This window comes from Mytilus galloprovincialis, chromosome 1, assembly GCF_965363235.1.
Source record: "Mytilus galloprovincialis chromosome 1, xbMytGall1.hap1.1, whole genome shotgun sequence".
In the NCBI taxonomy this organism is placed as follows: domain Eukaryota; kingdom Metazoa; phylum Mollusca; class Bivalvia; order Mytilida; family Mytilidae; genus Mytilus; species Mytilus galloprovincialis.
Window position 1 is genome coordinate 13,060,815 of NC_134838.1, and position 25,990 is coordinate 13,086,804.

A 25,990-nucleotide genomic window follows, 5' to 3' on the forward strand; every position below is an offset into this window, starting at 1 on the left:
GACCAACTTTGTCGAAAGCTTTAGAGAAATCCATAATTAGTACGTCTGTCTGTTTACCTGCACTCATGTTTTTAGTGATGTCGTCCACAAATTCAATTAGCTGGGTTTCACAAGATCGTTTAGAGCGAAAGCCATGTTGTAATGGGTATAGAATTTGGTGGCGATCTGCATGGTTCATGATATGGCTTGTGATTATGTGCTCTATGAGTTTGCAGCATATACAAGTCAGAGATATTGGTCGGTAGTTCTCTGCTCTATATCTCTCGCCTTTCTTGAAGACTGGGCTAACATTGGCATTCCTCCAGTCAGATGGTACATCCCCTGTTTCGATTGATGTTTGGAAGATCAGTGTGAGTATGGGGGCTATTTCCTTCGCCAGCTCTTTCAGTAATCTTGGTCTTATGTTGTCAGGTCCTGCTGCTTTGTTTGGATTGATGTTTATAAGCAATTTCAATATACCATTCTCTGTTATGGTAAGTTCCTCAGCGGACGGGTATTTTCCTGACATCTGGCATCGAGATGAGAACTCATACTGGTTGTATGTCTCTTTGGTGGAGAAAGCCGATTGGAACTGTTTATTAAGGATGTTTGCTTGTTCTACTGGGTGTGAGTGTAGAAGTCCCTCACTTCGTAGTGGTGCCACTCCACTGCTCTCTGTACGTTTATGTTTTATGTACGTCCAGAACTGTTTCATACTACTGTATTGATTATTTTCCTCTTTAGGTGTTACAATGTTCTCAATGTAATTTCCAGTATGCTCTGCGAAGTTCTCTCTGGACCATTTGCTTGGTTTCTTTAAATTTGGAGGTGATTTTTGGGTCAGCAGACTTTTTCTTTTTCTTGTACAGTCTGTCTCGTCGATGGATTAACTTGCGTATATTCGGAGTGAGCCAGGGGAGGCTATCTTTCTGTTTTGCAGTTTTATGCGGGATATGATTATTTACACTCTGGTTAAGCTTGGATTTGAACAGAAACCAGAGTTCCTCCACTGAACTCCCATTTGCAGCTAATTCTTTGACCATCTGGTAGGTTTCATTCATTTCCTGTTTGATAGTTTCCCAATTTGCTTTCCTATACAAGGCTATTTTTCTTAGTCTTTGTTTCCTTAATATAGGCTTGGTGTCTATTTCACTGAAGACAATATCATGGTTTGACACCCCAGGTATTACTTTGGTACGAGTGAAGCGTGATGGGTTGTTTGTGATCACTAGGTCCAATATATTGGGACCTCTTGTTGGTTCCTCTACCAGTTGGACAAGGCCATTATCGTCTAAAATGTCGCCAAATTTGTAGTGTTTTTTTTGGTAAGTAGAGTCTGGTTTTAGAGTTCTTGTTAACCAGTTCCAGCCTGGAAGGTTGAAATCACCACCAACGACTATGAATGCATTTTTCGTTGTACTTGTCCGTTCTAGACTCAGTCCTAGTTCTTCAAGGCTTTCTTCGTTTGCTGTTTTTGGGTTGTAGTATGATGCAAGATACATATCTTTGTTCCCAGCTAGGCTTATTTTAGCCCACACGATTTCACAATTGGTTTGCAGTTCAGGTACTGGTGTGCTAAGATGGTCGCTATTTATGGCTATAAGCACTCCTCCTCCTTGTATATTACGATCGTTTCTGTATATATTATAGTTCGGTGGAAATATCTGACTATCTGTTATAGAGGGGTCTATCCATGTTTCTGTACCTAGAACAATGTCAGGTTTGGTGCTTTCAACTAGGTTTTTAACTAGTCCTTGTTTGGATTTGATGGACTGAAAATTTACAGTAAGCATCTTGATTGGTGTTGGTTTTGCTTTGGCATGTAAATTATTTCGGTTCTTTCTCTCTGGTGTGGATGCATGCAAAGGTTTGATGCAGTCAGATGGAATTGGACTTTGTAGTGATGTATCAGACAGGATATTGAATGAATTTGACGTTGTCAATACTAGCTCAAAGCATACTGAGCTGTAATTTGGGTCACAGATTAGGCAATCCCAGGCCATGCAGCTGTCATCTGCTAGGATATTGTATGTTCGTGAGCTTATGGATTGGCAGGAAACATGATACCATTGGTTACAGGTATCACACATAATACCTTTTTCTTCCCATGTTACGGGTTCATCACAGGTTCCGCATGGAAAAACTGATGTATCTGGGCCTGGATTAAGGTTTATATCATTTGATATGGTTATCAGAAGCATAGATAGGTAAGCAAGATGACATGGATGTTTACAAGGTGGTTCTGTAGAGATTCCTATTTTATTTCTGAAGATGATGTTCATTCTGAAGTTTACCAGGATAATGTCATGTTTTGAAGCATCATTATTGTATTACAGTATTTTGCTCAATTTTGAAGTTAGTATAGTTAAACTATTTTATATGACAGTTCTTGTCCATTCGTTTTTGAAGTGTTTTGTTATTTGATTTTGCCATGTGATTATGGACTTTCCGATTAGATTTCAGTCCTCTAAGTTCAGTATTTTTGTGATTTTACTTTTTATTTGGGTCTATTTCTTTCATAAAAAAAGTCTTCTCTTTATAATATGGCCAAATCTCGAAATCTAAATCTAAGCTCCCAATATTTAAATCCATCTTCATCTTTTATTTCAACAAAAATTCGAGAATTCGAACACTGAAACTCAAATTCTAACTTAACATCGAACAACGATGGTTTGCAATACTAGGGGGAGTAACTCAAAAGAAAAATGGCAACTTCCGTTTTATGTCGAGTCCAAAGTTTAATAAGGAAAGATTTATTCCTTTCGGTGTCAAGATGCTCGGTTTTGTTGAAAAATACTTATTTGGTTAAATCAAATGAGACCGATGAATGCAGTCTTGAATTTTTGGAGGGTGACAATGAAGGTAAACGAAATGAAAGCGAATCGTCGCTAACACCCCCCTTTTTTGTGTTATTTTCTTTAAAGGGTTATTTCAGACACAAGACCTTTAATGTATATAGCCTTGATCATCCCAAACAATATTACATATGAAGCAGGATGCATGTGACACTTGATTACTATTTTACATAATGTTAATATAAAAAAAAAGATGTGGTATGATTGCCAAGGACTGAAGGAGACAACTCTCCACAAAAGACCAAATGACACAGAAATTAACTATAGGTCACCATGCAGCCTTCAACAATGAGCAAATCCTATACTGCATAGTCAGCTTTAAAGGCATCAAAATTACAATGTTAAACCATTTAGCATGTTCAAACAAGAAAACTAACAGCCTAATTTCATGAATTTATGTACAAAAAATGAATGAAACACAAATATGTAATACATAAACAAACAAACAACAACCACTGAATTACAGGCTCCTGACTTGAAATGACTTGGGACAGTGACATACATACAAAATGTGGCAGGGTTTAAAATGTTAACAGGGTCCCAACCCTCCCCTAATCTGGGACAGTGGTGTATAAACAGTACAACATCAGAACGAACTATAAAAATCATAAGTAAATCATATAAAAGTAGAAAGGGGTCCAATAATTATGATGTTTATCTCGGAATATAAAGGCAGGGCTCTAACCAATTGAGCCAAAGAAGATCTTCCCTAACTCTACTAGTTCATTGAAGTTAGACTACCTTTATATCTCCAGGTCTACAACAATTTTTTAATAATTTTTGTTAGACGCAAGGTGTAACAGCAAAAATTGAATATAACCTTTCTGTCATAAATAATTTACTTACTTATAATATCTACAGAGAAGTTTGTGTTTGTAAGAAGATCTATAGACAAGTTGTGTTTGTAAGGAAAATTCATTATGACCATGTAAAAATACTTTTACCATTATCATTATATTGATATTAATCATGCTTTTTCATAAAGCTGATAAAAAAGTATGTGTCAATGAGCTACTCAAGCTGCATGTTGTGCAAGCTTTGTCCAATTATGTATAAATTATTCATGAAAAAACGCTTTCTGTGAAAAGTAATATATAAGGAGTCTATGAGATATAAATTGAGATAATATATCATTTGAGAAGATAGTTTTCATAATATGCTTTTAGAAAACAAAAAGACAAAATGGTGTCATCAAACTAATGTTTATGTTGTTATCTTGATATGTGCATATGAGTGAAAAATGAAAATGTCATGATTCCTCTTTAAATTCTTAACTATAAGAATTATGTCTCCTTATATGAACCAAATGTTTTTATATTACAGGTATTGCTGTGATCTCAATGAACAGACCAAAAGCAAAGAATTCTTTAGGAAAAGTATTTCTGAGTCAGGTAGGTTTGTTATTATAATGTACATGCATATTTTGAAATTTATCTTTCAAAGATACATGAACCTTTTCAAATTTAAATTTGGCAGATCTTTATTTCTTATGTATTCTTGGTTTTTTTTTCAGTTTCAAGGCTGTATTAACAATGTAAAGTTTGAGAAAAACATAAGAGTACTGATTATTAGAAGTATGGTACCTGGTGTATTCTGTGCAGGTAAGTACAAAATGGTTCTTAAAGTCATATGAAACGAGTGACTGGTGAAAAAATAATGTGTATCCAATTCTTGAACCAATGCATGTTTATATCATAAACTTAGTCTTCTGTGCACAATTTTATCATTTTTTTCGTTAAGATATCGTATAATCGTCAATTTTATTTCTCTCTGTCTGTTATGGTTTAACAAATATGGCAGTTCATTAATTGCCGTGTTTTGAAGCCGAATGTTTATCGATTGTCACCTTATAGTAAACAATCAATAAAAAGCATGGATATTGAGCACATGTTTAACATATACAATCAGATAATTGTTTACGGTATCATGTTTATTTTATTGACAGATTCATGCGTATTGCAATCACCGGATTTTTACGAGATGGGTCACTCCAAGGTCACTTGCATATACAGAAAATATGTCAGCCAATTGCTTCCTGGAAGCAAGCAATTAAAATAAAGTTAGGCTGCTAGTTTTCTTGTTTGAATTGTTTTACATTTTCATGTTGTAGCCTTATAAAGTGAACTATAAGGTATAGGGTTTTCTCATAGTTGAAAGCTGCACAGTTGCCTAAAATTTCTTACATTTAAACTATGGTGAATAGTTGTCTTATTGGCAATCATACCACATCTTATTTTTCAATTGTCAAGAAAATCGCATAAAATGTGTGTGGTGCACTAATCTAGTACCTTAAATATCAATGATGTCATTTTGGAAAAAGAAAGGTTAGAAACACCAAAGGGAATATCAAACTCATCAGTACAAAATAAACTGACAATGCCATGGCAAAAAAAAAAAAAAACAATCAAAAGAAAAGACGCAAAATCATGAACATAAAATCTAAAGACAGATCAACACAAATGTAATATTTAAAATTAGAGTTATCTACCTTTGTCCATATTTGTAGTTGAACAAACTGCATGACAAAGGGAAGATATCTTTAATTCATACATAGTGCATGTCATGCATGTATTACATTCCAATGCTTTATACAATGTAATACTTAATTTTTAGTTCACAATGCAAATTAATGCAATCTTTTCCTTTCAGTGCACTGATTATATTTGTTCATTAGTAGTGAATTGTATTTTGTATATCAAATTGTAAACTTTTAGAATTTTAAAATCGCAATCAACCAGCTCATTCCTTAACAGTTACAGCCATGGTAAAGACATTTAGTATGTGGTCTATTTATTTAAACCTAATTATAGTTAAGGAAACAAAGTATACCAGGAAAGGTATACTAAACTGAAAAAATAATCATTAAAGTAAAACAATTTTGGTTTTAGGTGCTGACTTAAAAGAGCGGGCTAAGATGACCAATGAAGAAGTAGGACCATTTGTAGCTGGACTACGACAGAGTGTGACAGATTTATCTAATATACCAATGCCAACCATAGCTGCTATAGATGGTTATGCTCTCGGAGGAGGGTTAGAAATGTCTTTGGCATGTGACATGAGAACTGCATGTAATGTTTAATTATTTAATGCTAACTTTTTAACATGTTGGTTATTTTTGTCTTTAAGAAATTAAATACATTTTACCCCTTCATTTTCTGTTGCTTAAAATATGACTCCTTCATAATCTATAATTATACCCCTGCTCTGTTAATACATACATGACACATTTCCATTCGGTGGCATCGAATTACTGAATGTTTAGTTTCTGTTCTCTAACTTTAGTTTGACTCAACCAAATGTTATGAAACATATACACAATACTCATTTCTAAAAAACACAGATCATGTGTGAATTTTGGTGGCGTCACTTTAAATGTTCTAGAGTAATGCCCCTTTATAAATGGAAAAATTGCTGAATGTTTTGTTTCTGTCCTCTAACTTAAGTTTGCCCGTCCAAATATTATGAAACTTATACACAATACTTATTACCTCAAAACTCAAATCAAGTACATATTTGGGTAGTGTCCTTTTACCGGTGTTTAGTTATGTTCTTTTATAACTTTAGATGATATGCAAGCAGGGGCATCAGGTGTGTCCTATGGGCACATTCCCAATTTATTTATTCCTGTTTGTCAAAAAAAAAAAAAAAAATTATGTGCATAGTATCAATAAAGTTTTCAGCAAGTGGTATGAAAAATGAACAATAAATGACTGATAAAATTTACAATAGATGAAACTATAATGATAGCTCATTGTAAAAATTTACTACACTTTTTATTATATTTCAGCAAGTAATGCCAAAATGGGTTTGGTAGAAACAAAGAGAGGAATCATACCAGGGGGTGGTAGGTATACTGTTGGGTTAATTTAGAAAAAATGTTTTTAACTTTATTATTTTTCCATTATGAATTATATGCTAGGCAATTGGCTGAATAATTGTTGTTTGCTTAACTGTAACATACTTCTTGTGGTATATTAAATGCTCTGCATTAGACTATTTAGACTATTTTTTTTACATATTTGTTTTCCAGTCAATCAAACTCTTATGAATTTGCACATGGTTTAGGATTCTAAATAAATGTCATTCAATCAATCCAATGATGTATATAGGATCTTAAGAAAGTATAAAATAATATCTATCATCTACCACTGTGCTCAAACATGTAGTTCCCACTAATTTGAAGGACAGGGGTAAAATATCTAGTGTTTTGTCTAGCTTTTGAAAAGGGTATATTAATATTTTCATGAAATGGCAATAATATTAGGTAGCATGTGAGTTCAAATATATAATGTAGATTTTTACTTCAATAATTACAAGTGTATGCTATATATATTGATAGCATTGCTGATTTAAAATATTTATTTTAAAGATATAAGGGGAGACAATCAAATGTCTGTAAAAGATAATAAACAGTTGTGACATTTTCAAGTTTACTTACCTAGAAACATTTTTTTCAATTATGGTATATAAAAAACAAACGGCTAATAATATTTACAAAAGTAAGTGACTTTTTAATCAAGTGTCATGTCTTTCTCAATTTTGGAATGAAACATTTGTAAAGAAATGATATGATGTAATAATTTACATGAATGGATATACATATGCTGTTTTGTGATCTAGTGTGATTAGCTGCATCATAGCATTGAAAGTGCTTTGGTTAATTTGTAGAATGATTATTTACATTTCAGGAGGAACTCAGAGGTTAACCAGAGTTGTTGGGCCTGCACTTGCTAAAGAATTAATATATACTGCCAGAATGTTTGATGGTCATGAAGCAGCTAAACTGGGAGTAGTTAACCACTCTGTAGATCAAAATGATGCTGGGGATGCTGCTTACCAAAGGGCTGTTGAATTAGCTCTAGAAATTACACCAAATGTAAGACCTGCTTTTTGGAAAGAATTCTGTTTTTAGGCATCACCTCTACTTATAATTATAGAATAAATAATGGAAGAATTCAATTTGAGAAAAACACTGAACAACACATTAATTCATGAATGCGCGTAGTGCATGAGATAATTATCAGTGTCTTTTAGTCACGAGTTGAATATTGTTTGATGTTTGTGAATTTTTAGACTAGTTATTCTTTTTATTACATTGGCAAATAGCTTTATTATGAAATTGATGTAGAAAGTGTAAGGAATTATATCTGTTTCTACACATTCATAATTTGTTTTGATCCAACATAATAGACATCTTAACAGCACCTATTGTTGTATGACATCATAGGAGTGAAAATCCAGTACAGTGCAGTCCAATGTATCCTTGACCTAAGACTTATGACTTTACTGCATTCAACAGATAAACCAATAATTGGATAATATTGTGTGAACACATTCATAACATACTTTTATTTCATTAAATCTTCTGTTTGTATGGTTTCACCCTTAAGATTTTGTGTAATGTGTGTTCAAAATTAGGGAAACCCCTGCTTTGAGAGTTCCTCCAATGTCCGGTGATTTCGAACATGCCTTCCAAAAATAGGCTAAGTTTGGGTTGTTGTCTCTTTGGCACATTCCCCATTTCCATTCTCAATTTTAAAACCATAACAAGAACGATTTCATTTGTGTTACTTTGTTGATGTGACGATATCAGCTAATGCACGGTATCATCATGTTTATTTTACATGTGAATTATCGGTTTCTATTTCACTGGGAAATCAATGTAAATCACTGCAACCAATGGTATAATTTTTGTTAATCCAATTTTTCCCCATGTAAATAATCATGTTTTGAACACCAGAATAAGAGAATATATAATAAGACTATAAATATACAAATTATTATATGCTATGCTAAAACCATTCATCTTGCCCCATACATTTGATTCAAATCAATAATCAATCCTTTACATCAACTTTACATTCAGTTTAAAACAGCTTCAGAAACTTTACATAAAACAGTCAACTCTTTTATCTTGGAAGTCAGCCGAAACAAAAGAAATAAATTGAGATATGGTACTTCGACTCGAACAATTTGAAAATTTAGAAATTATTCATAAAAAATTGTTTATCCTTCGATATACTCCAATATTTGAATATTTGTATGTTCATAGTAATAAGTTTGTAAGGAATATTTTTTTTAATGATAGTTTATTTATCTTATTATAAATTTTTTCAGGGTCCTGTAGCACTGAGAATGGCAAAGATGGCTATAAGCAAAGGTTCTGATGTAAGTGTTTTGAAATAAAGATGTATGTTAGATAAAGCTCTAATATGTAATGGCTAATATTTCAGCCTAATTTTCAATTTAGGATTTGATGGCTACTATCACAATGAATCCCAGATTTAACAATGGCTAGACAGGAAATAGTATTTTTGTTTGAACATTTATACAGCAGCATTGTTTTTATGAAGTTATACTAAACATTCATCTTTATTTCCCCCTATATTCAATGAAAACATTCAAAAATATTAGTTGAAATCCAGAATATTTTGTCAATTTTCTTAAGGATGTATTCTTCTGACTTTTCAGTCTCGTTGAAATCTCGTTCTTAAATTATTTCCAAAACATGTGATAGAAGTGGAAAATATCAATGAATTTTAAAAATATTATCAGCAAACATAAATCTGTGAAAAAATTGTGTATTTACAATGAATGGTTTTTGTGTAATCCAATTTTCAAATTTTACGACCAATCAAGCCAGTATTTTTAGCCAAAATTTTGAGAAAATTGGTGAGGGATACAAAAAATGATTTTACAAGAATGATGTACATCCCATATCATTTTGGTCTTTTCAAGTTTCTTAGATATGTCTTTTTTCATTCATTTATAACAAAAAAGTTGAAATAATATGCATTTTGTTTTTAAAACTGAGAAAAATCACAAAAATACAAAATTGACAGCATGGTAAATTTTACACAAAAAAGCGTCAAAACATGATGAAACTTTCTTATATTAACACCTACCTATAGTTTTTGTAAGTAAAATTTATTCAGATTGGTCCACTTCATCTTTATAGAAAGTATGAGAAAAAGTTTAATTGTGATATTCATGATAATAGCCCAAAAATAGGTAAAAATCGATGAAAAATGGTAAAATCATCAAAATTGGGCATTTTCAAAGGGCCGTAGCAAAAAAAGAAGTGCACCACCATATGATTTTTTCTTCACCAATTATTTTGTTACAGTCTTATAAACCCAAAAATCAGGTTAAGAAAAAAAGTTTAATTCTAGAAATATTTGGCTCCTCAGAGGTGTACATCCTTAAATAACCTTTTTTCTACCTAATGTGCATGAATGTGGGTGAAATTACAAATTTTGAAACACTGTTTATCTTTTAATAATGAACTTGATATTTGGAGTAAAAAAACCTTACCAAACATGACTTTCTTCAATGTTTTACTTTTCATGCGCATATATGTATTAGTAAAATGTTTTACTCTTTATTTAAGTTTTGTTCTGGTTAGCTGATTTCCATTTTAAGTGAAATTTTAAAATGGTTCCATCAATTCTGAAATAGATAATTGTTTTGTCTGGATTAATTGTATGTTATTTCTTAACTTACAATGGCTGTTTCAGCCAAAGTAAGTTGTTTTAACTATAGTTAATTTTACATCAGAAATCCCATTTTCTTTTACATACCAGTATATGTATAGATGGCTAATTAATTTTAGCCTGTCTGGCCCAATTGGCCGGTGGGGGGGGGGGGGGGGGGGGGGTTGCGGAATATCCTTTCGGGTATATCTGTCCCGCCAGCACTTGCCAAATCATACCCTGTTCTAACCAGAAAACATTGAAAAACATACCCCGTTCTAGACATGCTCAGAAAATGTTTCTTAAATATGATCCTGTGATAGACCATATAAAATATATGCAGTTCTTGACCTGGGTTCTAGACTGTATCTTATACAGTTGAATAAGCAATCCTGTTCTAGATAAATACAAAAAAAGACCAAGTGCTCATCAGCAGGGCATAAAAAGCCACACTGTTCTAACCAGCAGGACATGAAAAGGGGACGATGTTCTGTTCTAACCAGCAGGACATGAAAAGGGGACGATGTTCTGTTCTAACCAGCAGGGCATGAAAAGGAGACGTTGTTCTGTTCTAACCAGCAGGGCATGAAAAGGCAACCCTGTTTTGCGCCACACTCCTACCACTAACAATATAGGAAGTAACACCCCCCCCCCCCCCGGGACAATTGGCCAATTCCTTGAAGTTATTGTCTTTGAAAGACAATTTTAACTCACAGGGTCTACAAATAAGTCCTTAAAGGAGTTTTTTCACTTGATAGACAATGGTTTGCTCTTTTTGCCAGAGGCTATTAGAAAAAGTATAATTGTGTTGTATCATTTTTATGCAAAAATTACAGGTGAACAATCCAGTTTCATTAGAGCCTCTAAATTCTTTAGTTGATCAGAATGATCTTTCCAGATCTTCAAACATATTTTGATTGAAGAAGTACAAGTCTACTATTTATTGTAGTTTTCATCTTGTATAATTACAGGTGGATCTCACAAGTGGTATGGGATTTGAAGAATGTGGTTATGCTCAGGTAATTATCAAATTTACTAGTAAGAACACACACATAAAAGTATATAAGCATAACATGATATATTTACAGAAAATCTTTGTTTTTGGAGGAATTTATTAAGTTATTTTGTTGACATTTTGGATATGATAAAGTAGCAGTCAAGAAGATGCCTGCAGTTCATATGATCCTTTAGTTCACAAATCATATGTAAGGCAAATCAGCTATTTAAATATTAACACATCTATACAATTAAACGAGAAGACCTCATTTTGTGTGTCGCTTCTCTTCCTTCCACAATGAATTAATCATCATGCCTTTGTGTTCTATAGGTACAATGCATAGTCGCATTTGTCATCTATTTTTATGACTATTAAGTTTGAGTTATTTTGGGAGAAAATGAAAATAAAGGCGTCCGGATCAACTTATAAGTCATTCAAGACTTCTGGTTTAAATTTTCACATACTTTTCACAATACTCGGGGACAGGACAATAATTTTATAGACTCTCTATATAATATAGCAGTGATCGGCTTGGAGAAGAAATTTGAAATTGATAGTTAATAGCAAATACACTTTATAGCATACATATGTTCATAGTATACAGAAACTAAAAATAATTTATCAGAAACAAAAGAACTTATACAGACTTTGGAAAAAAGGGAGAGGGCTTAAAAAAATTTTCCTGGCCAAGGTTTATGAATTTTGATACTGGTTTTAAACTTGCACATAATTTTCATAAGAGTACTCGGGGACAGGACTACTTTTCGCGTTGATAGAGACTGTCTATATAATATAGCAGTGATCGCCTTGGAGAAGAAACTTGAAATTGATAGTTAATAGCAAATACACTTTATTTATATTATATTTATGTTCATAGATACAGAAACGGAAAATAATGGAATTTATCAGAAAACAAATGAATAACAGACTTTGGAAAAAAGGGAGAGGGCTTAAAAAAATGTACTGTCTCCAAGTATTTATGAATTTGATACCATTTCTGAAATTCTTCAGACATAAAATCTTTTCCAAAAATTATCCCTACAACAGTTTACATACTTTCAACCAAGCGCTAAATGCCCGCTATTTCATGGGTGTGTTCAAGTTGTTTTTAAATTAAATGGAGAAAATTCAATAAAACTAAAAACTTAGCTTTCAATTTGTTTTCTTAGATAAGTATTCTTTTATGATAAGATCTCCTTCCTCCTGTGTTTTCCATACATGTATTGTTTTGTGTTTATTGTTACACACATTTTCAATGCTAATGTATTTTTTCAAATATTGTAATTGTAAAATTTTGAAAACTTTCTGAAATGTATATTTCTAAGTAAAATGACATAATTGCAAATTCTCCAAATAATCTTAAAGTGTTCACATTTTTCCTTTTTAACAATAAATTTGATACTGTTTGAATGGTTTTCTGTATGTCACAACTTTTAATGAAATTATGCTACAGAAGTAATCAAGTGAAGAAATAAGCTTGTTCTGCAAATAGAACCTTAAAGAGAACATGGTGTCCAATATATAGATACATGACTATATTCCAAATGATATTTTGAGAAGCAAATATATTGAGTTCATCAAAAGGAAAATGTGAAATTAGAAAATAGTTTATGAGTTACACCTTAAATATTTTATTTCTTCTGACTTTTGTAGGTTATACCAACAAAAGATAGAATTGAAGGGATGAAGTCCTTCATAGAGAAGAGAACACCTGTATACAAAGGGGAATAGACTTGTTAGAGATGTTACTAGATAAATTCTCAGGAAAAAGTTAGAAGAACTTGAAAGCATTTAAAGTTAAGCTTCATGGAGTCAGTATAACTTGTTTTGAACATGATAATAGATTTTGACAATTTAAATGCTCTGATCAGAATATAATTGTTACTTTTGATTACAGAAATTATAATGCAGTGCATTATAAGTCTTTTCATATTGTAAGAATAATGAATTGATTTAATGATGTTTTCAGGCTTTTTCCATAAAAAAGTACTATCATGTTAAATAGTGACTAAATGCATGTTTGCTGTAGTTGGAGAAAAAGAGTATATTGCAGAATATGAATGAGTGTTTTAGTATATTATAATGATTGTCTGTGATAAAAGAATACAAATATTTTCTTAGGTATGTTTTCTTTATAATTATATAATGATCTCTTGATGGTTTTTGCACCACATTTACTTAAAAAGTAAATTCACAAAAATACTCAACTCTGTGGAAAATTCAAAAAAGCACAGTCCCTAATCAAAAGGCAAAATCAAAAGCTGAAGCTCATCAAACAAATGGACAAAGAGTAAAGACTGTCATATTCCTGTCTTGGTACAGGCAATTTCTTATGTTGAAAATGGTGGATTAAACCTGGTTTTATAGCAAATTAAACCTCTCACTTGTATGACAGTCGCATACAAATCATCTGATCAATTAAGGTAAAAGCATAAATTTTATTTATTCATGATGTACATATTTATTGGACACATAAACAAATGAAAAAATTTCATAAAAGAACAGCACATATATATTTTAAACTTGAAGATACTAGAAGTAATCTCCAAGGACACTTTCAATAGATTTTCTTGAACAAACCAGTGCCATTCTTTATATTTATCTAAATTTCAGTTAAGATACGAAAACAAGTCTCTTCATTTACTATTACAGATCAATTATTTCATTGGAAGAAAAGTTAAAAAAGGAAATTGGTCTAAATCTATTTGAGAAAACTGTAACATCACATACTATTGTAAACAGCAGAGTATTTATTCTTTAACAAACTTCTTCTTTTTAATTACATACATATGTATATTGAAAACAATGTATTATATGTTATCAGACTTGTTTATACATCTTCCATATACTATAATACATGACGACACTAAATTTTGAATGCTTTTATCCATTTTCCCACATTGATACTGACATTTTAAGGAAAGATTGCTTTCAGCATCATATATGTTTTAATTGTCGTAACAACAATCCCGTCCTATTTTCCTCGAATAAGACCTACATAATTAGACAACAAGACTGAACACTGGTTTAGAACTTTAAAAGACGGGAGCAGCACAACAGGTTTTACATGTGGATCAGGATCTGCTTACCATTCTGGAGCACACGAGATCACACCCAGTTTTTGTTGTGGTTTCTGTTGCTCAATCTTTGGTTTTCAATGTTGTGTTTTGTATAATGTTGTTTGCCTTTTGATCGTTAATTGTATTTTTGCCATGGCATTGTCACATTTCGATTAATCAATTTGAATGTCCGTTTTGGTACATTAAACCTCTTTATGTCAAGAGTGTCTGTATGCTTTCTTTTGGGTTTAAAACATTACATAGACGTACAAAATGTTAATCCTAGTATCTATGATAAGTTTTTGTTTTATCTTTAAATACAAGAAAATTAGTCTGATCTGTAGTTTTATCGAGCTTTTTATATTCTAAATCATATGGTGACATTTTGACGCAGTGCCGATTCGAATGGCGATTGATGCAATGTAGCAGGAGACACTTATCTTGTCCCGCTCTTTTTGGATTTCATTCAATTCCTTTAGTTTTTGTCTGACCTCGATTGTCTCTTCTTTTTTTAAACATTGGAAAACTGCTACCAGCCTTATTTCTACAACCTAGGAAGCTGCTCCACTTGTTGGTTCTTTTTGGGGCTATCTGCAAGGTCTGTAACAGTCAGTATAAAAGAGCTGTAACATTCCAGGAAGACATTCAAATGTGTCACTAGTGAATTAGAATATCTGTTTTGTTTTCTTTCCTGAGAAAGGCGACTGTCGAAACACGTGAACATTACCTCTACTCTTCTTTTGCATTTGATACCCACTTGGTTTTTTTCTTGTTGGGTACGTGTTTCTTTATCTTTCTTTTTCTGTGTTTCGTTTCATAAACTGTTGTTTGTTGTTTGGTCGTTTATCATGTTTTTGTCAGTTCATTGTCAGTATGTTTTCGAATAATAAGGTTTACTTACCCTCTGGTAGTTTTCGTTTCTTGTTCATAAGTGGAAGAGATAATGACTATGCACTGACAAATTAATGATGGACAAAACAGTACATGGAAAACTAAAGACAAATTCTGCTAAAACCGGAATGATCTCAAGTGTGCCCGTGTGACAATCATATCATACACCACTAGTGACACTTGTTCTGCTCTGATTATTTAGTTTGTAACAGAGTTTTAAATGTGGTTTTTTTTTACAAAATATGATTTAACCCTTCTTAAAACAAGATATTTTCGTCCTCGTTGCCATTCATATTGTAACAACAATCTCTTATAAGATGTATTTCGCAGGAACTCTTATTTTTTAAATCCATGTTGTGGCTACATTAGAATGTAATGTACATCTAAACATGCTAAATGTCTATGACAACAATAGATACAATATACCGTTAACCTTTCATCAAATCGATGAGTCTTGACCTTTTTCTTAAATTTCTTTTTTAATCAATATTGTTATGTTCTCATTTTCGAAGTCTAATGCTCGTATGTTATGGTAAATAAAGGCTCCAAATGTACATAGTTTCACCTTTATGAGTCTTATAAGGCAGTTTATACCATACGATTAACGCACATAAATGATATTGAACTTGGATTGATCTGATTACTAGTATTTTTTAGGACCATTTAGCCATTAAGCTTATACAGAATTAAAGTATTTCTGCATCCCTAGCATAAAAGCATTTTGTTCAAAGAATTATTACCGTATATGCAACTATTTATAATGAAATGTTTTTGGCTTGGAAGTATCAAACTGACGGCTTGGAAGTATCAAACTGACAATATTTCCATGGTTTGACCATTTCTAATAAAATTACATCCGGAATATAGATAATCGGACTCATTTATTTTGTTTTGTGTTCTCACATTCATTTACATGAACCGATATACCGTATAAAGATTTTAAATCAATATCAACGACTTTATAACCATTTCCTGAAGAATACCAAAGCCTTCTTTTTTTACAATTTCCAAAGGTTCTGGCTCTTGCTCGACAGACTATTATTATTTTAAATTGTGGTTCCGTTTAGAGCAGTTAGATTTGCAGTATTTTGGTGCTTTTGGTTAAGATTTTCTTTTACTATAATCAACAGGAGTAACGTTGATAGTCCCTAAGAATATGAACTGGAACTTGAATTCGTCAAGATTGAAAAACTGCAATACGTGGCAGAAATTATTGTGACGACTAAAACACTTCAACCATGTAAACAAAGGCAACAGTAGTATACCGCTGTTCAAAACTCAAAAATTTATTGACAAAAAACAAAATCGGGGTAACAAACTAAAACTGAGGGAAACGCATTAGATATTAAAGGAGAACAACGACACAACATTAAAATGTAACACACACAGCAACGGACTAAGCATCAAACAAATTCCGATGAGAATCACCAACACAACACTAAAACCAAATACAGGAACCCGGGACAGAAAAGCACCGCGACACGCCCCACAGTAATGCGAACCCACACTCAAGCACAGGAGAAAACAAACGACACAAGGGAAACACTACGCAAAAATGCCACACTCAAAGAAACGAACCATGATACAACAATGGCCACCCTCCCGACCCGGCACAGGACACCCCAAAGAAAAAAAAAACTTGGAAAGAGTTAATGTTCGTATTGGATTTCTAGATATTTCAGAGAAGATCTAGCGTACATGTTGTTTTTTGACATCCACAAGATGAATCTTTTTACCATAGAGTTATAAATATTTAGACTATGTGGTATGAGTGCCAATGAGACAACTCTTCTTCAAGTCACAATTTGTAAAATAAAAGCCACTATAGGTGAATTAAAAGAAGTCGTCTTTTTGTACAATATTTTTTATTCCATAAACAAAATATAAATTCAATTCTTTTGATTCCTTTCAATAAATAATAACAATGATCCTTCAAATAAATACTATGGCTTCATGAAACAATTTCCACTCAACAATATCAAAATACATAAAAAATATCAATGGAAAATGCAATAATATGATTTGTAATTAATGTCAGAAAATTCTGATAAATCCATTCTGCATACGAGTTTTTTTTTTATATCACTTTCACAATATACGTGTATAGATAAGTTAAGCATATTTGTCAGATTAATATGTTAAACTATACAGTAAATATAAGTAAAACAAAAATCAAGAAATATAAGATAATGCTCCAAACTGTTTAAAACGAATTCGCTTTAGTAAGTATACATTACCATAAAAAAATAGGTACAAGAGGTGATTTGTTTTGTATGTTCAAATATGGAACTGAGTTGTTGATGGAGGAAAACTAACACTCTCTTTACTTGTGTAACTCATACATTAGGCAACAAACAATAACTATGATCAAACTGATCAAATCAACTGAGAGATAACTGAACAAATCAACTGTTGTGTAAGTCATTTACCCATAAAAATGCATCCCATTTTAATATTATAACATAATTGTTACCTAAACTTTGTTGAAATCTAAAGTAGTTTTCAACCACAACTACGCAACCAAATGTCTCTCACTCTCTGTCCTATACCCATTCTTAGAAATTACCGATAATAAATGCACACGTATATGATTAAGGACAACACATCATTAAAATAGTTTTATATATAAAAAAAGCTATTTATTACAGACCTCAACCAAACTTTCTTACTCTTACAATATATATAGAGTTGATAGATAAGACGTTAAACCCGTCTTAGTCGATCGATGATACATGATATGCACCATAATGTGTGTTTTCAAACTCAAAATGCAAATCTAAGAAATAAAAACTAAAAGCAATCTTTCAAGGGTGAAATTCGTTCATTCAAAAAAGTTTTAAAAAATCACTACATTTCCCAGTCTAAATTATCAACAGATGCAGCATTATAATAAGAGAGTCTAACAGCACGTTGTCGTTTTTCCATTCCCCGTTGAATTGCCCTAATCATTTCCAGATCTTGTTTTGAATAACGAGGTCGTGTCATTCTCTGTCGAAGTATATGTGGTGATTGAGACCGACTACGAATGTATCTTATTCCTTGTCCTGGAACAATCACGGGCTGAGAATCCCGCCCAGCACTATGACTCCTCATTTCATACTGATATGGGGGTCGATGTTCCAGTCTTCCCCGTGCCGGCGGCGTTATGCAATCGCTTTTGAAAACCAATCTTTGTGATGTCCATGATCTTTCACTAGAAAAGGGTGTATGGGGCGAGAAAGGACTTGAATATATTGCTTTGACCCTTTCATGAGCCTGATGGTGATCTTCAGGACCGTCCTGATCGTCATAATCTTCTTCATGTTCAGTAGACAAATAGTTTTGTGATGAACTGTGGGATTCATTTCTCATCCTGTTTAAGAAAATAATATTCAATCATGCTTCTTTAGGTGATATCACAATTGAGAGAAAGAGGATGTATAAGAGAATTTTTAATTTTTGATTTAGTTATTCAATTCGTTTCTTGAATATGCGAATACTTGATTCATGTTCGTGTTTCACATTTTTATGACAGTTGTTATCCATTTGTATGATGTGTTTGAGCTTTCGGTTTTGTCAATTGATTAGGGACTTTTCATTTTGAATTGTCCTCGTAGTTAGTTATTTTTGTGTTTTTACTGTTTACATTCGAATTATGGCAAATCGATATATTTACTATAAAGTGTGACATGTGTGATGAGAATTTCAACTGGCAACTTGAATGCTTTTCTCTTCTTGAACAAAAAATTATGAAATTTTAAACAAAATATTATTACTTATAGAAAGTAATACATTTATATAAATCACATTACAAAAATATGCACAAGGTCAGTTGATGACATTTCGTGAATAGTTATCATTTTTGTATGTCATAACATTGTAGAAGATATTTCATACGAGATATAAGTCATATGTTTGATAGTATTTCAATTGAAATAATATCTGTTTTTGTTTGCCATAGATCGAGGTGTGGTGTTTCGTGTGTTTAAGAAATGCATTGCTTATTCTTAAATAACGAACCTATTTTTGTTATTCTTCATGCTTGTACCAGATATAGGTGTGGCATCTGTAAATAAAATCGGTGAACTGAGTTAAAAGTGTAAAAAATATTCGAAACAACAATTATACATAGCAATAGTAAGATGATATATGTATGTATCATGATACTAGCTCAAACAAAAACTATGTAAGGGCGAAAAAGGACACATGTCTTTTTTCTGAATTTTAAAAGTTTATGTATTATTTATGAATAACGAATTTCACTATTGGCAGTTCAAGGCATTATGTTAAAGATTACCCTATGTTTGAGTTATAAAAACGGTTTGAGTTTAGAAGACGTGTTTCTAACAAAAGAATCGGCTTTCCCACTGAACTTGAAACCAACTGTGCTTGTCTTCTTGCCGACTTGTTCATATGGTCATACGATGGTGACGTCATAGAGTTGAGTCGCCTCATATCTTGTCTTTAGAAATTGACAATAAGGTTCGGTTGATACATTAATTTTAACGACAAAAGAGATGATTTCGTTTGTCATTTATATGTAGCAACATTCTAGCAGCGCCTGCGTATTGCGTATATATACCAATTGCATGGTGTAATATTTCATGGCCTGCACCTCTATCATGATTTGGAAAAAAATACGGATGCCACTACGAGTACAAATAGCTATAAATCTATTTTTGCAGATGACTACGGATATGTCCCAATTGTCGTAATCACAATTCCACTCTTTTCCGCGAACGTGACCAACATAATTAGACTTTTCAACGGTTGTGAACTTACATTAGCAATATGACGGATGCAACATATGGCGCAGGATTTAATTACTCTTCGGGAGCAGCTGAAATAATCTCTGATTTTGGTGGGTTTTTTGTTGCCTTTAGTTTTCTATGTAATATTTTGTGTATTGTTGTGTTTCTTTTTCTTTTTTTTTGCCATGTCATGGTCAGTTTGTTTACGATATCGTTAAATAGCTTAAATTTAAATTTGATATATGTTTTTGTGCTTCTTTGTTAAATATTTGTTTGTTTTTGTTCCGATTGAGATTGTTACACAGTGATGACTGCTGTATCCCTATTTTGACAATTTAACATATAACTTCTGTTTTGTTTACGCATCATTGTAAATATTATGGAATTTGATACAAGGGAGATATTCAGCGCTATTTTAAAAGTTTATATATTATATGAATAACGAATTTCAATCCACCATTTACTACATTTGAAAATGCCTATAAGATACAGGAATATGACAGTTGTTGTTCATTCGTTTAATGTGCTTTGTCATTCGATTTTGTCATTTGATTAGGGATTTTCCGTTTTGGGTTACCCTCGGGGTTCAGTATTTTTGTGATTTTGCTTTTTCCCCCCATTAAAACATGTTCAAGTCAATAGATATTTATCTGAAGATCACAACGTCTTCCTACAGATGGGATGCCAGTTGGTATACTCCCCAAATAACATTCTTACATTCAGATGTCTTTTGTTTATTTGTGTCATGTGATTTCTGTTTAATTGATGCTATTCCCCTTTGTATATCTTTTTTCATACTTTCACAAGAATTATGACTGCAGAACACGATGCATCAGTGAGTGACAAACAAACATCAACGGGACAATTTAAACAAGTCAATGATACTAAAAGGCTGTATCCTGATCCATCCCCATCTAGGCGTCAGTCAACTTCTACTTCATATCACCATACCACAATTTTTATATTCTACTATCAAGCAGTGGACCAGTATATCAATCTAAAAGTCAGGTATATTACCAGACATGTACAATTACAATAATTGCTGCATGAATTAAGGTCAGTGGTATATATTTTATGCACATTGCAGACGAGAAACACATTAACAATTAATACAAACGGTTCTAGAGTAGGTCTATTGGAATTGTTTGGCGGGAAATTGTGACAACCTTGAAAAAAATTGGAAAGAGAGAAATGTTTTGCATTGAAACAGTCCACCTACGGACCCTTCTTGGTGTTTTCCCGGTTTTTATCATACAGAATGCGTATTAGTCATCCTTCATTGTGAACCGTATTTAACGTCAGAAATAAATAAAGCAATGGAAACATTCCAAGAATGCATGCAACAAAACGTACTGAGAAACTTGGACCTTTAATACACTTAATTAACCACTGTTAAATTAAATTCAAAACTCAATAAAAGTCGATGGACAGTGAAATATGGGTCGACACTCGTCGTATCACTGAGGATACTCAAAGAGTCTTTGCCGCAGCATATCTTAAGTGTGAAAATGACTATGACATCCAAAGCCATATTCTCTCGAGAGATAAACAAAAATGGCATATTTATTTTTAAAATTAAAATCACTTATCTTATAAATTAGAATAGAGTTTGTGCATAGATGAAACGAAAATAAGAAACTGATCAATCAAAACAACAATAGTCTTTGGGATATGTGTGCTAGCTATCCAAAAGAAAATGATTTTAAAGACCTTTCATACATTATCCCTCATTAAATGTAAACGTTTACAAACACTGTATGAAAACTAATTATATCAGCATTACAGAATAAAAAAAATGACAACCGAATATTTGACTTCTAGTTTAACAACCATGCAGGACTGCTATGTTAAAAAATCAGGTCTATAGAATGTCTATATGCCATTTTGTTTTCTTTGACGAATTAGATGTTTGGTTTAATAGTTATTAAGATTATGACGCAAAGTTGACTGCTGTACTCAAAATTTTGACATTTTTACCCATTATATCTGTTTGTTTTGCGCATTGTTGTCAATATAATGGAATTTTATTCGACTTTCATACAAGTGAGAGGTTAATATAGCAATCTATAAAACAGGTTTAATAAAAAATTGTCTTCAAATGGATGTTTAAGCTTGTTTTTCATTCGTTTTTAATGTGTTTGAACTTATGATTTTGTCATTTGATAAGGGACTTTCTGTTTTTATTTTTTTCAGGGGAGTTCGGTACTTTTTTCTTTTTTGGAAAGGTAAATGACTTTAATATAAATACAAAATACATAAAAAAAATCACAAGTATAAACCAACAAACAATACTATACGGTGCCAATGAACTCACATTTACTAAACGCAACATTACCTGAATAGCTCAAGTACTACATAGACATATATCCTGGCACATTTTCTAATGCGCCAAAAAACTCATACTTGTTCCTTTAGTAAAGTTTGTTGTGTTGTCAGACCTCTGATGGTCTCTTGCTACATTTATTTTTTAATGTTCTTATTTTTTTTGACAAAGCGCTTATGCTTATGTGTAGACTCTTTTATTCTAGACTGTGTTGTCATCTTGTCTAAGCTAGATTCTTGGTTTTGTTTTGTTTCTACCATTTGATAGGTGTTTCATTAGGAAATTACCATATCACCTTACATGTATGTTAAAACAGTGGTTTTGAGCGTTATCAACTACATTTCGTCCAGAGACATGAGGGTATAACGTTCCAACGGTATATCTGAACCAAACCATGAATTGATTTGAAATTTTCATCGTGGTACATTATAATTGGTGTTCAGTTTTGTGATAACTTAGTGAAAGCTATTACTTTTGCCCTTTTTATCATATCTCCTAGCGATCCACAGAATGAGTGCTAAAGAAATGCATGTGCAAAGAGTATGACAGTCGTTTTCATTTGTTTGATGAGTTTCAGCTGTGATTTTGCCATTTGATAAAGGACTTTCCGTTTTGTATATTTCTTGATGTTGGGGATTTTTTTTATTTAACCTATTTGCTTTGAATCGTTTAGAAATGTTCAATGCATAATTGTGTATCATTTCTTTTCTTTTCCATCAGGATGTGTTTCAATAGGAAACAATTGACTTTCCCATTTGCCCATATTACATTACACTACTATGGAGAAATCTGGTAAGTGAACTCTGCTAACCCCGATTTTGTTTTTTGTCCAGGGATTTATGAGTTTTGAACAGCGGTATACTACTGTTGCCTTTATCTAACAGAACATCTAGGTTTTGACAGTCAAGAGTTGTTAGCCTATAATCTATAACTTCCAAATCTGTATTTTGATACATGTAGCAAATAGTATATAAAAACATTTCTTAAAATCAGTGATATACCAAAAGCACAATATAGTTCATTGTAATAAAGTGTATAACAGAATAAGCAGAAATCTGTCATATAAAGGATATAGACACAGCTGAATATATTGCAAACCTAATTGCTGCAATTTGTACAAACTAATATACTTGATAAAAGCTAATAAAAAAAAGCTAATAACACTCTAGTGAATGTATCTGTCACCATGGCTACTACTACAGGGGGTTTAATGGCCTTAATCACCATGAATTAAAGTTGAAACACATGTTTTGAAAGGTATAGCTGCACAGGGCTGAAAAGAGTAGCTGAAGTTTGATACAAACTTGGAATTGTCTAAAATTGAAAGATTGTTTGTCTTTTTACGAAGAAAAAAAACCGTATTTGTTTAAATCATTTCTTTTTCTATTTTAAAAATGAAAAGACTTACAAAAAAAAAGACATTTCTGCATCATATATTTGCTATTTTGTAATAACTTAACCCTTTATTTGCAATAAAAAAAATAATTTAGGACTAAATGTACCTTATCCAAACAACAAAATTATCTTTTGCATTAGTATCATGCTAATGACTGGTGTTAGAGTTAGAAATACATTAGAAAATTGCTTCTGAAGTTAAAAATGATTAACAGAGATATTTCATTTCCTGCAAAAATTAAAATCAAATCATTAATTTGTTTTTTTGATCTGTACTGTTGCATTAAATTGATTCTGGTGATGAAAAGTTTTATAAAATAATCAATTCTCATATTGTTTATAGTACAAACTAAGGTCTTTATGAGACTTACTCACTCTGTCGGTAAACTTGTGCAATATACCAGTAGATATTTATTTTAAACCTCTGTCATTTGTGTCTGTCAAAGATTATATTTATTGTCTTTTTTTCATCAACTGATTTTTAAGAGTTGGCACACTAAATTCAGATTTTTTAGGGAAGAAAGTTAGTGGGTTTGGGAAGATTCCTTGATTTTTCATTATTGCTCGAGCTCATTAGGAACGTCACTTTTAGTAGCTCCTGATGAATGCTAGAAAAATCCATGACTAGTACTTATAATAGTTTATTAAACATGTAATAAATATTTGTTTAAAAATATATAATAAATAAACAACAGTTCATCTATTCCAAATGCATGATATTTTACATAATGAGCAATAGCAGCAGAATGGAATTACACAAAGCGTGCAAAAAATATACCACACTACACACAACCAAACACCAGTGATGGGAGTGATACTAACCATCATCAGTCACAAGTCTTTTAATGAGCATTGTTAGACGTTTTGTCTTTGTTAGTGACATAATCTGCTTGTCTGATAATGTTCTTACATCTATACCATCAATCTGAAAAACAAATTATTTATTAAGTTTAATAGAAATAAATAGTTCATAAAATAAATTTTCAAACTTATACAACAATAGTCATATTACATGTAGAAAACAAAACTGACAGACAGACAGACAGAAAGACAACACTCACATATGAACTGAAAGCTCTGTCAGTGCTATCACATAAGTTTAAAAATAAAATAAAAGTGGCCAATTTATTTAATATGATAAAACAGTTTTGCTTCTCAAAAGCAGTACTAACAAAACCTTTTTACAAAGCAAAAATAGATTCTATATCAATGATTATGACAGACAAATTCACCCTGTCAATTATAAAGACACGGAACTTTTTTTAACCACATTTATGTCTTTTTACATTTTAAGAAAGTTCATGACTTGTTGAACAAAAGAATTTATTTAAATCTCCTAAAATCAAACAATAATTGGTGATATGGGCTCTTAAAAAGTTTGTGTTACACTTAGTGCCTTTTAGGTATTCAGTTATTTGAAGAAAAAAAATCTAAATTGGGTTTTATTTTCAGTAAAGCTTTTTTAACTCTTAAACCATACATACATTATCATTAATTTAATATTTTAAATATAATATTTAAATAAACATTAATTTTGATTACTTTTGTAAATCTACATTCCTTAATTTTGACAACTATTTAACCTCTTAAAGTTTGTATTATCATGATTATGTTTAATGGTAAATATTTCAACTAAAGAAATTCATATTTCTACCTAAAAGCATTTATTTTTCCTATTGAAAAGAGTTGGAATCTTGAAAATGTTAAGTTTGTGTTCTATTGACAATAAAATGAATTAAAGCCTTATTTAGAGCCTATGTCGGTCAACCTTACTAATTATATCTCTAAGTGTAAGATATGAATAAAAAAGAGTTAATTACTTAACTTTTGTATAGTGTTACTAAATAATGACTGCTCACTGATAGGTCAAGATTATTTTTGCCCTGATTTTTTTAATGTGGATATATATAATTCCCCCAATTTTTGGTAGAATTTTTCTAGACACTCATCTTTTGTCAATACATGTATATACATTTTTCCTAGTTAATAATGCTTTTTATAGAAATGAGCATGTATATACCACATATTCTTTTTTATATGAGTATTCGGGAATCATTTTAATGGACTTTTAACCCTCAAGTAATAAAGTGATCATAAAAAATATCATTCAATTTATCTAAATTCATAAAAAAATTTAAAACATTTATAGACAATAATTAAATGATTCATAATGACAGAGATATAAAAAACAAATATTAAAATATTTATAGACAATAATGGCATGATTCATTATAACAAAGATATATATTGTACATCCTATTCTTTAGGCACATAGGGAAGTCATGCTGT

General features: G+C 31.7%; 3 protein-coding genes across 13 annotated transcripts in view; 1 reads left to right on the forward strand and 2 right to left on the reverse strand.

The window, feature by feature from the left end:
• Positions 1–737: 737 nt before the first annotated feature.
• On the reverse strand, positions 738–2,261 carry LOC143061889 (uncharacterized). The gene has a single exon (XM_076233782.1). It carries the CDS (start codon positions 2,259–2,261, stop codon positions 738–740), a length of 1,524 nt encoding a protein of 507 aa, XP_076089897.1.
• A 401-nt stretch (positions 2,262–2,662) lies between these two features.
• LOC143065795 (methylglutaconyl-CoA hydratase, mitochondrial-like) lies at positions 2,663–13,423 on the forward strand. The gene is made up of 9 exons (XM_076239176.1): positions 2,663–2,841; positions 4,158–4,225; positions 4,348–4,435; positions 5,723–5,902; positions 6,622–6,678; positions 7,523–7,710; positions 8,952–9,002; positions 11,278–11,325; positions 12,957–13,423. The coding sequence occupies exons 1-9, from the start codon at positions 2,685–2,687 to the stop codon at positions 13,032–13,034; spliced, it is 915 nt and encodes a 304-aa protein (XP_076095291.1). The 5' UTR covers positions 2,663–2,684; the 3' UTR covers positions 13,035–13,423.
• A 3,678-nt stretch (positions 13,424–17,101) lies between these two features.
• The window catches only part of LOC143065811 (uncharacterized), a 30,464-nt gene continuing 21,575 nt past the window's right edge, over positions 17,102–25,990 (reverse strand). For all 11 annotated transcript variants that reach the window (XM_076239186.1, XM_076239185.1, XM_076239184.1 and 8 more), the window contains 3 exons: positions 24,524–24,626; positions 19,253–19,298; positions 17,102–18,605 (listed from right to left, as the gene is read on the reverse strand). In XM_076239186.1, coding sequence (XP_076095301.1) covers positions 18,101–18,605; positions 19,253–19,298; positions 24,524–24,626 — 654 coding nt within the window. In that variant the 3' untranslated portion in view covers positions 17,102–18,100. The remainder of the gene's footprint in view (positions 18,606–19,252; positions 19,299–24,523; positions 24,627–25,990) is intronic.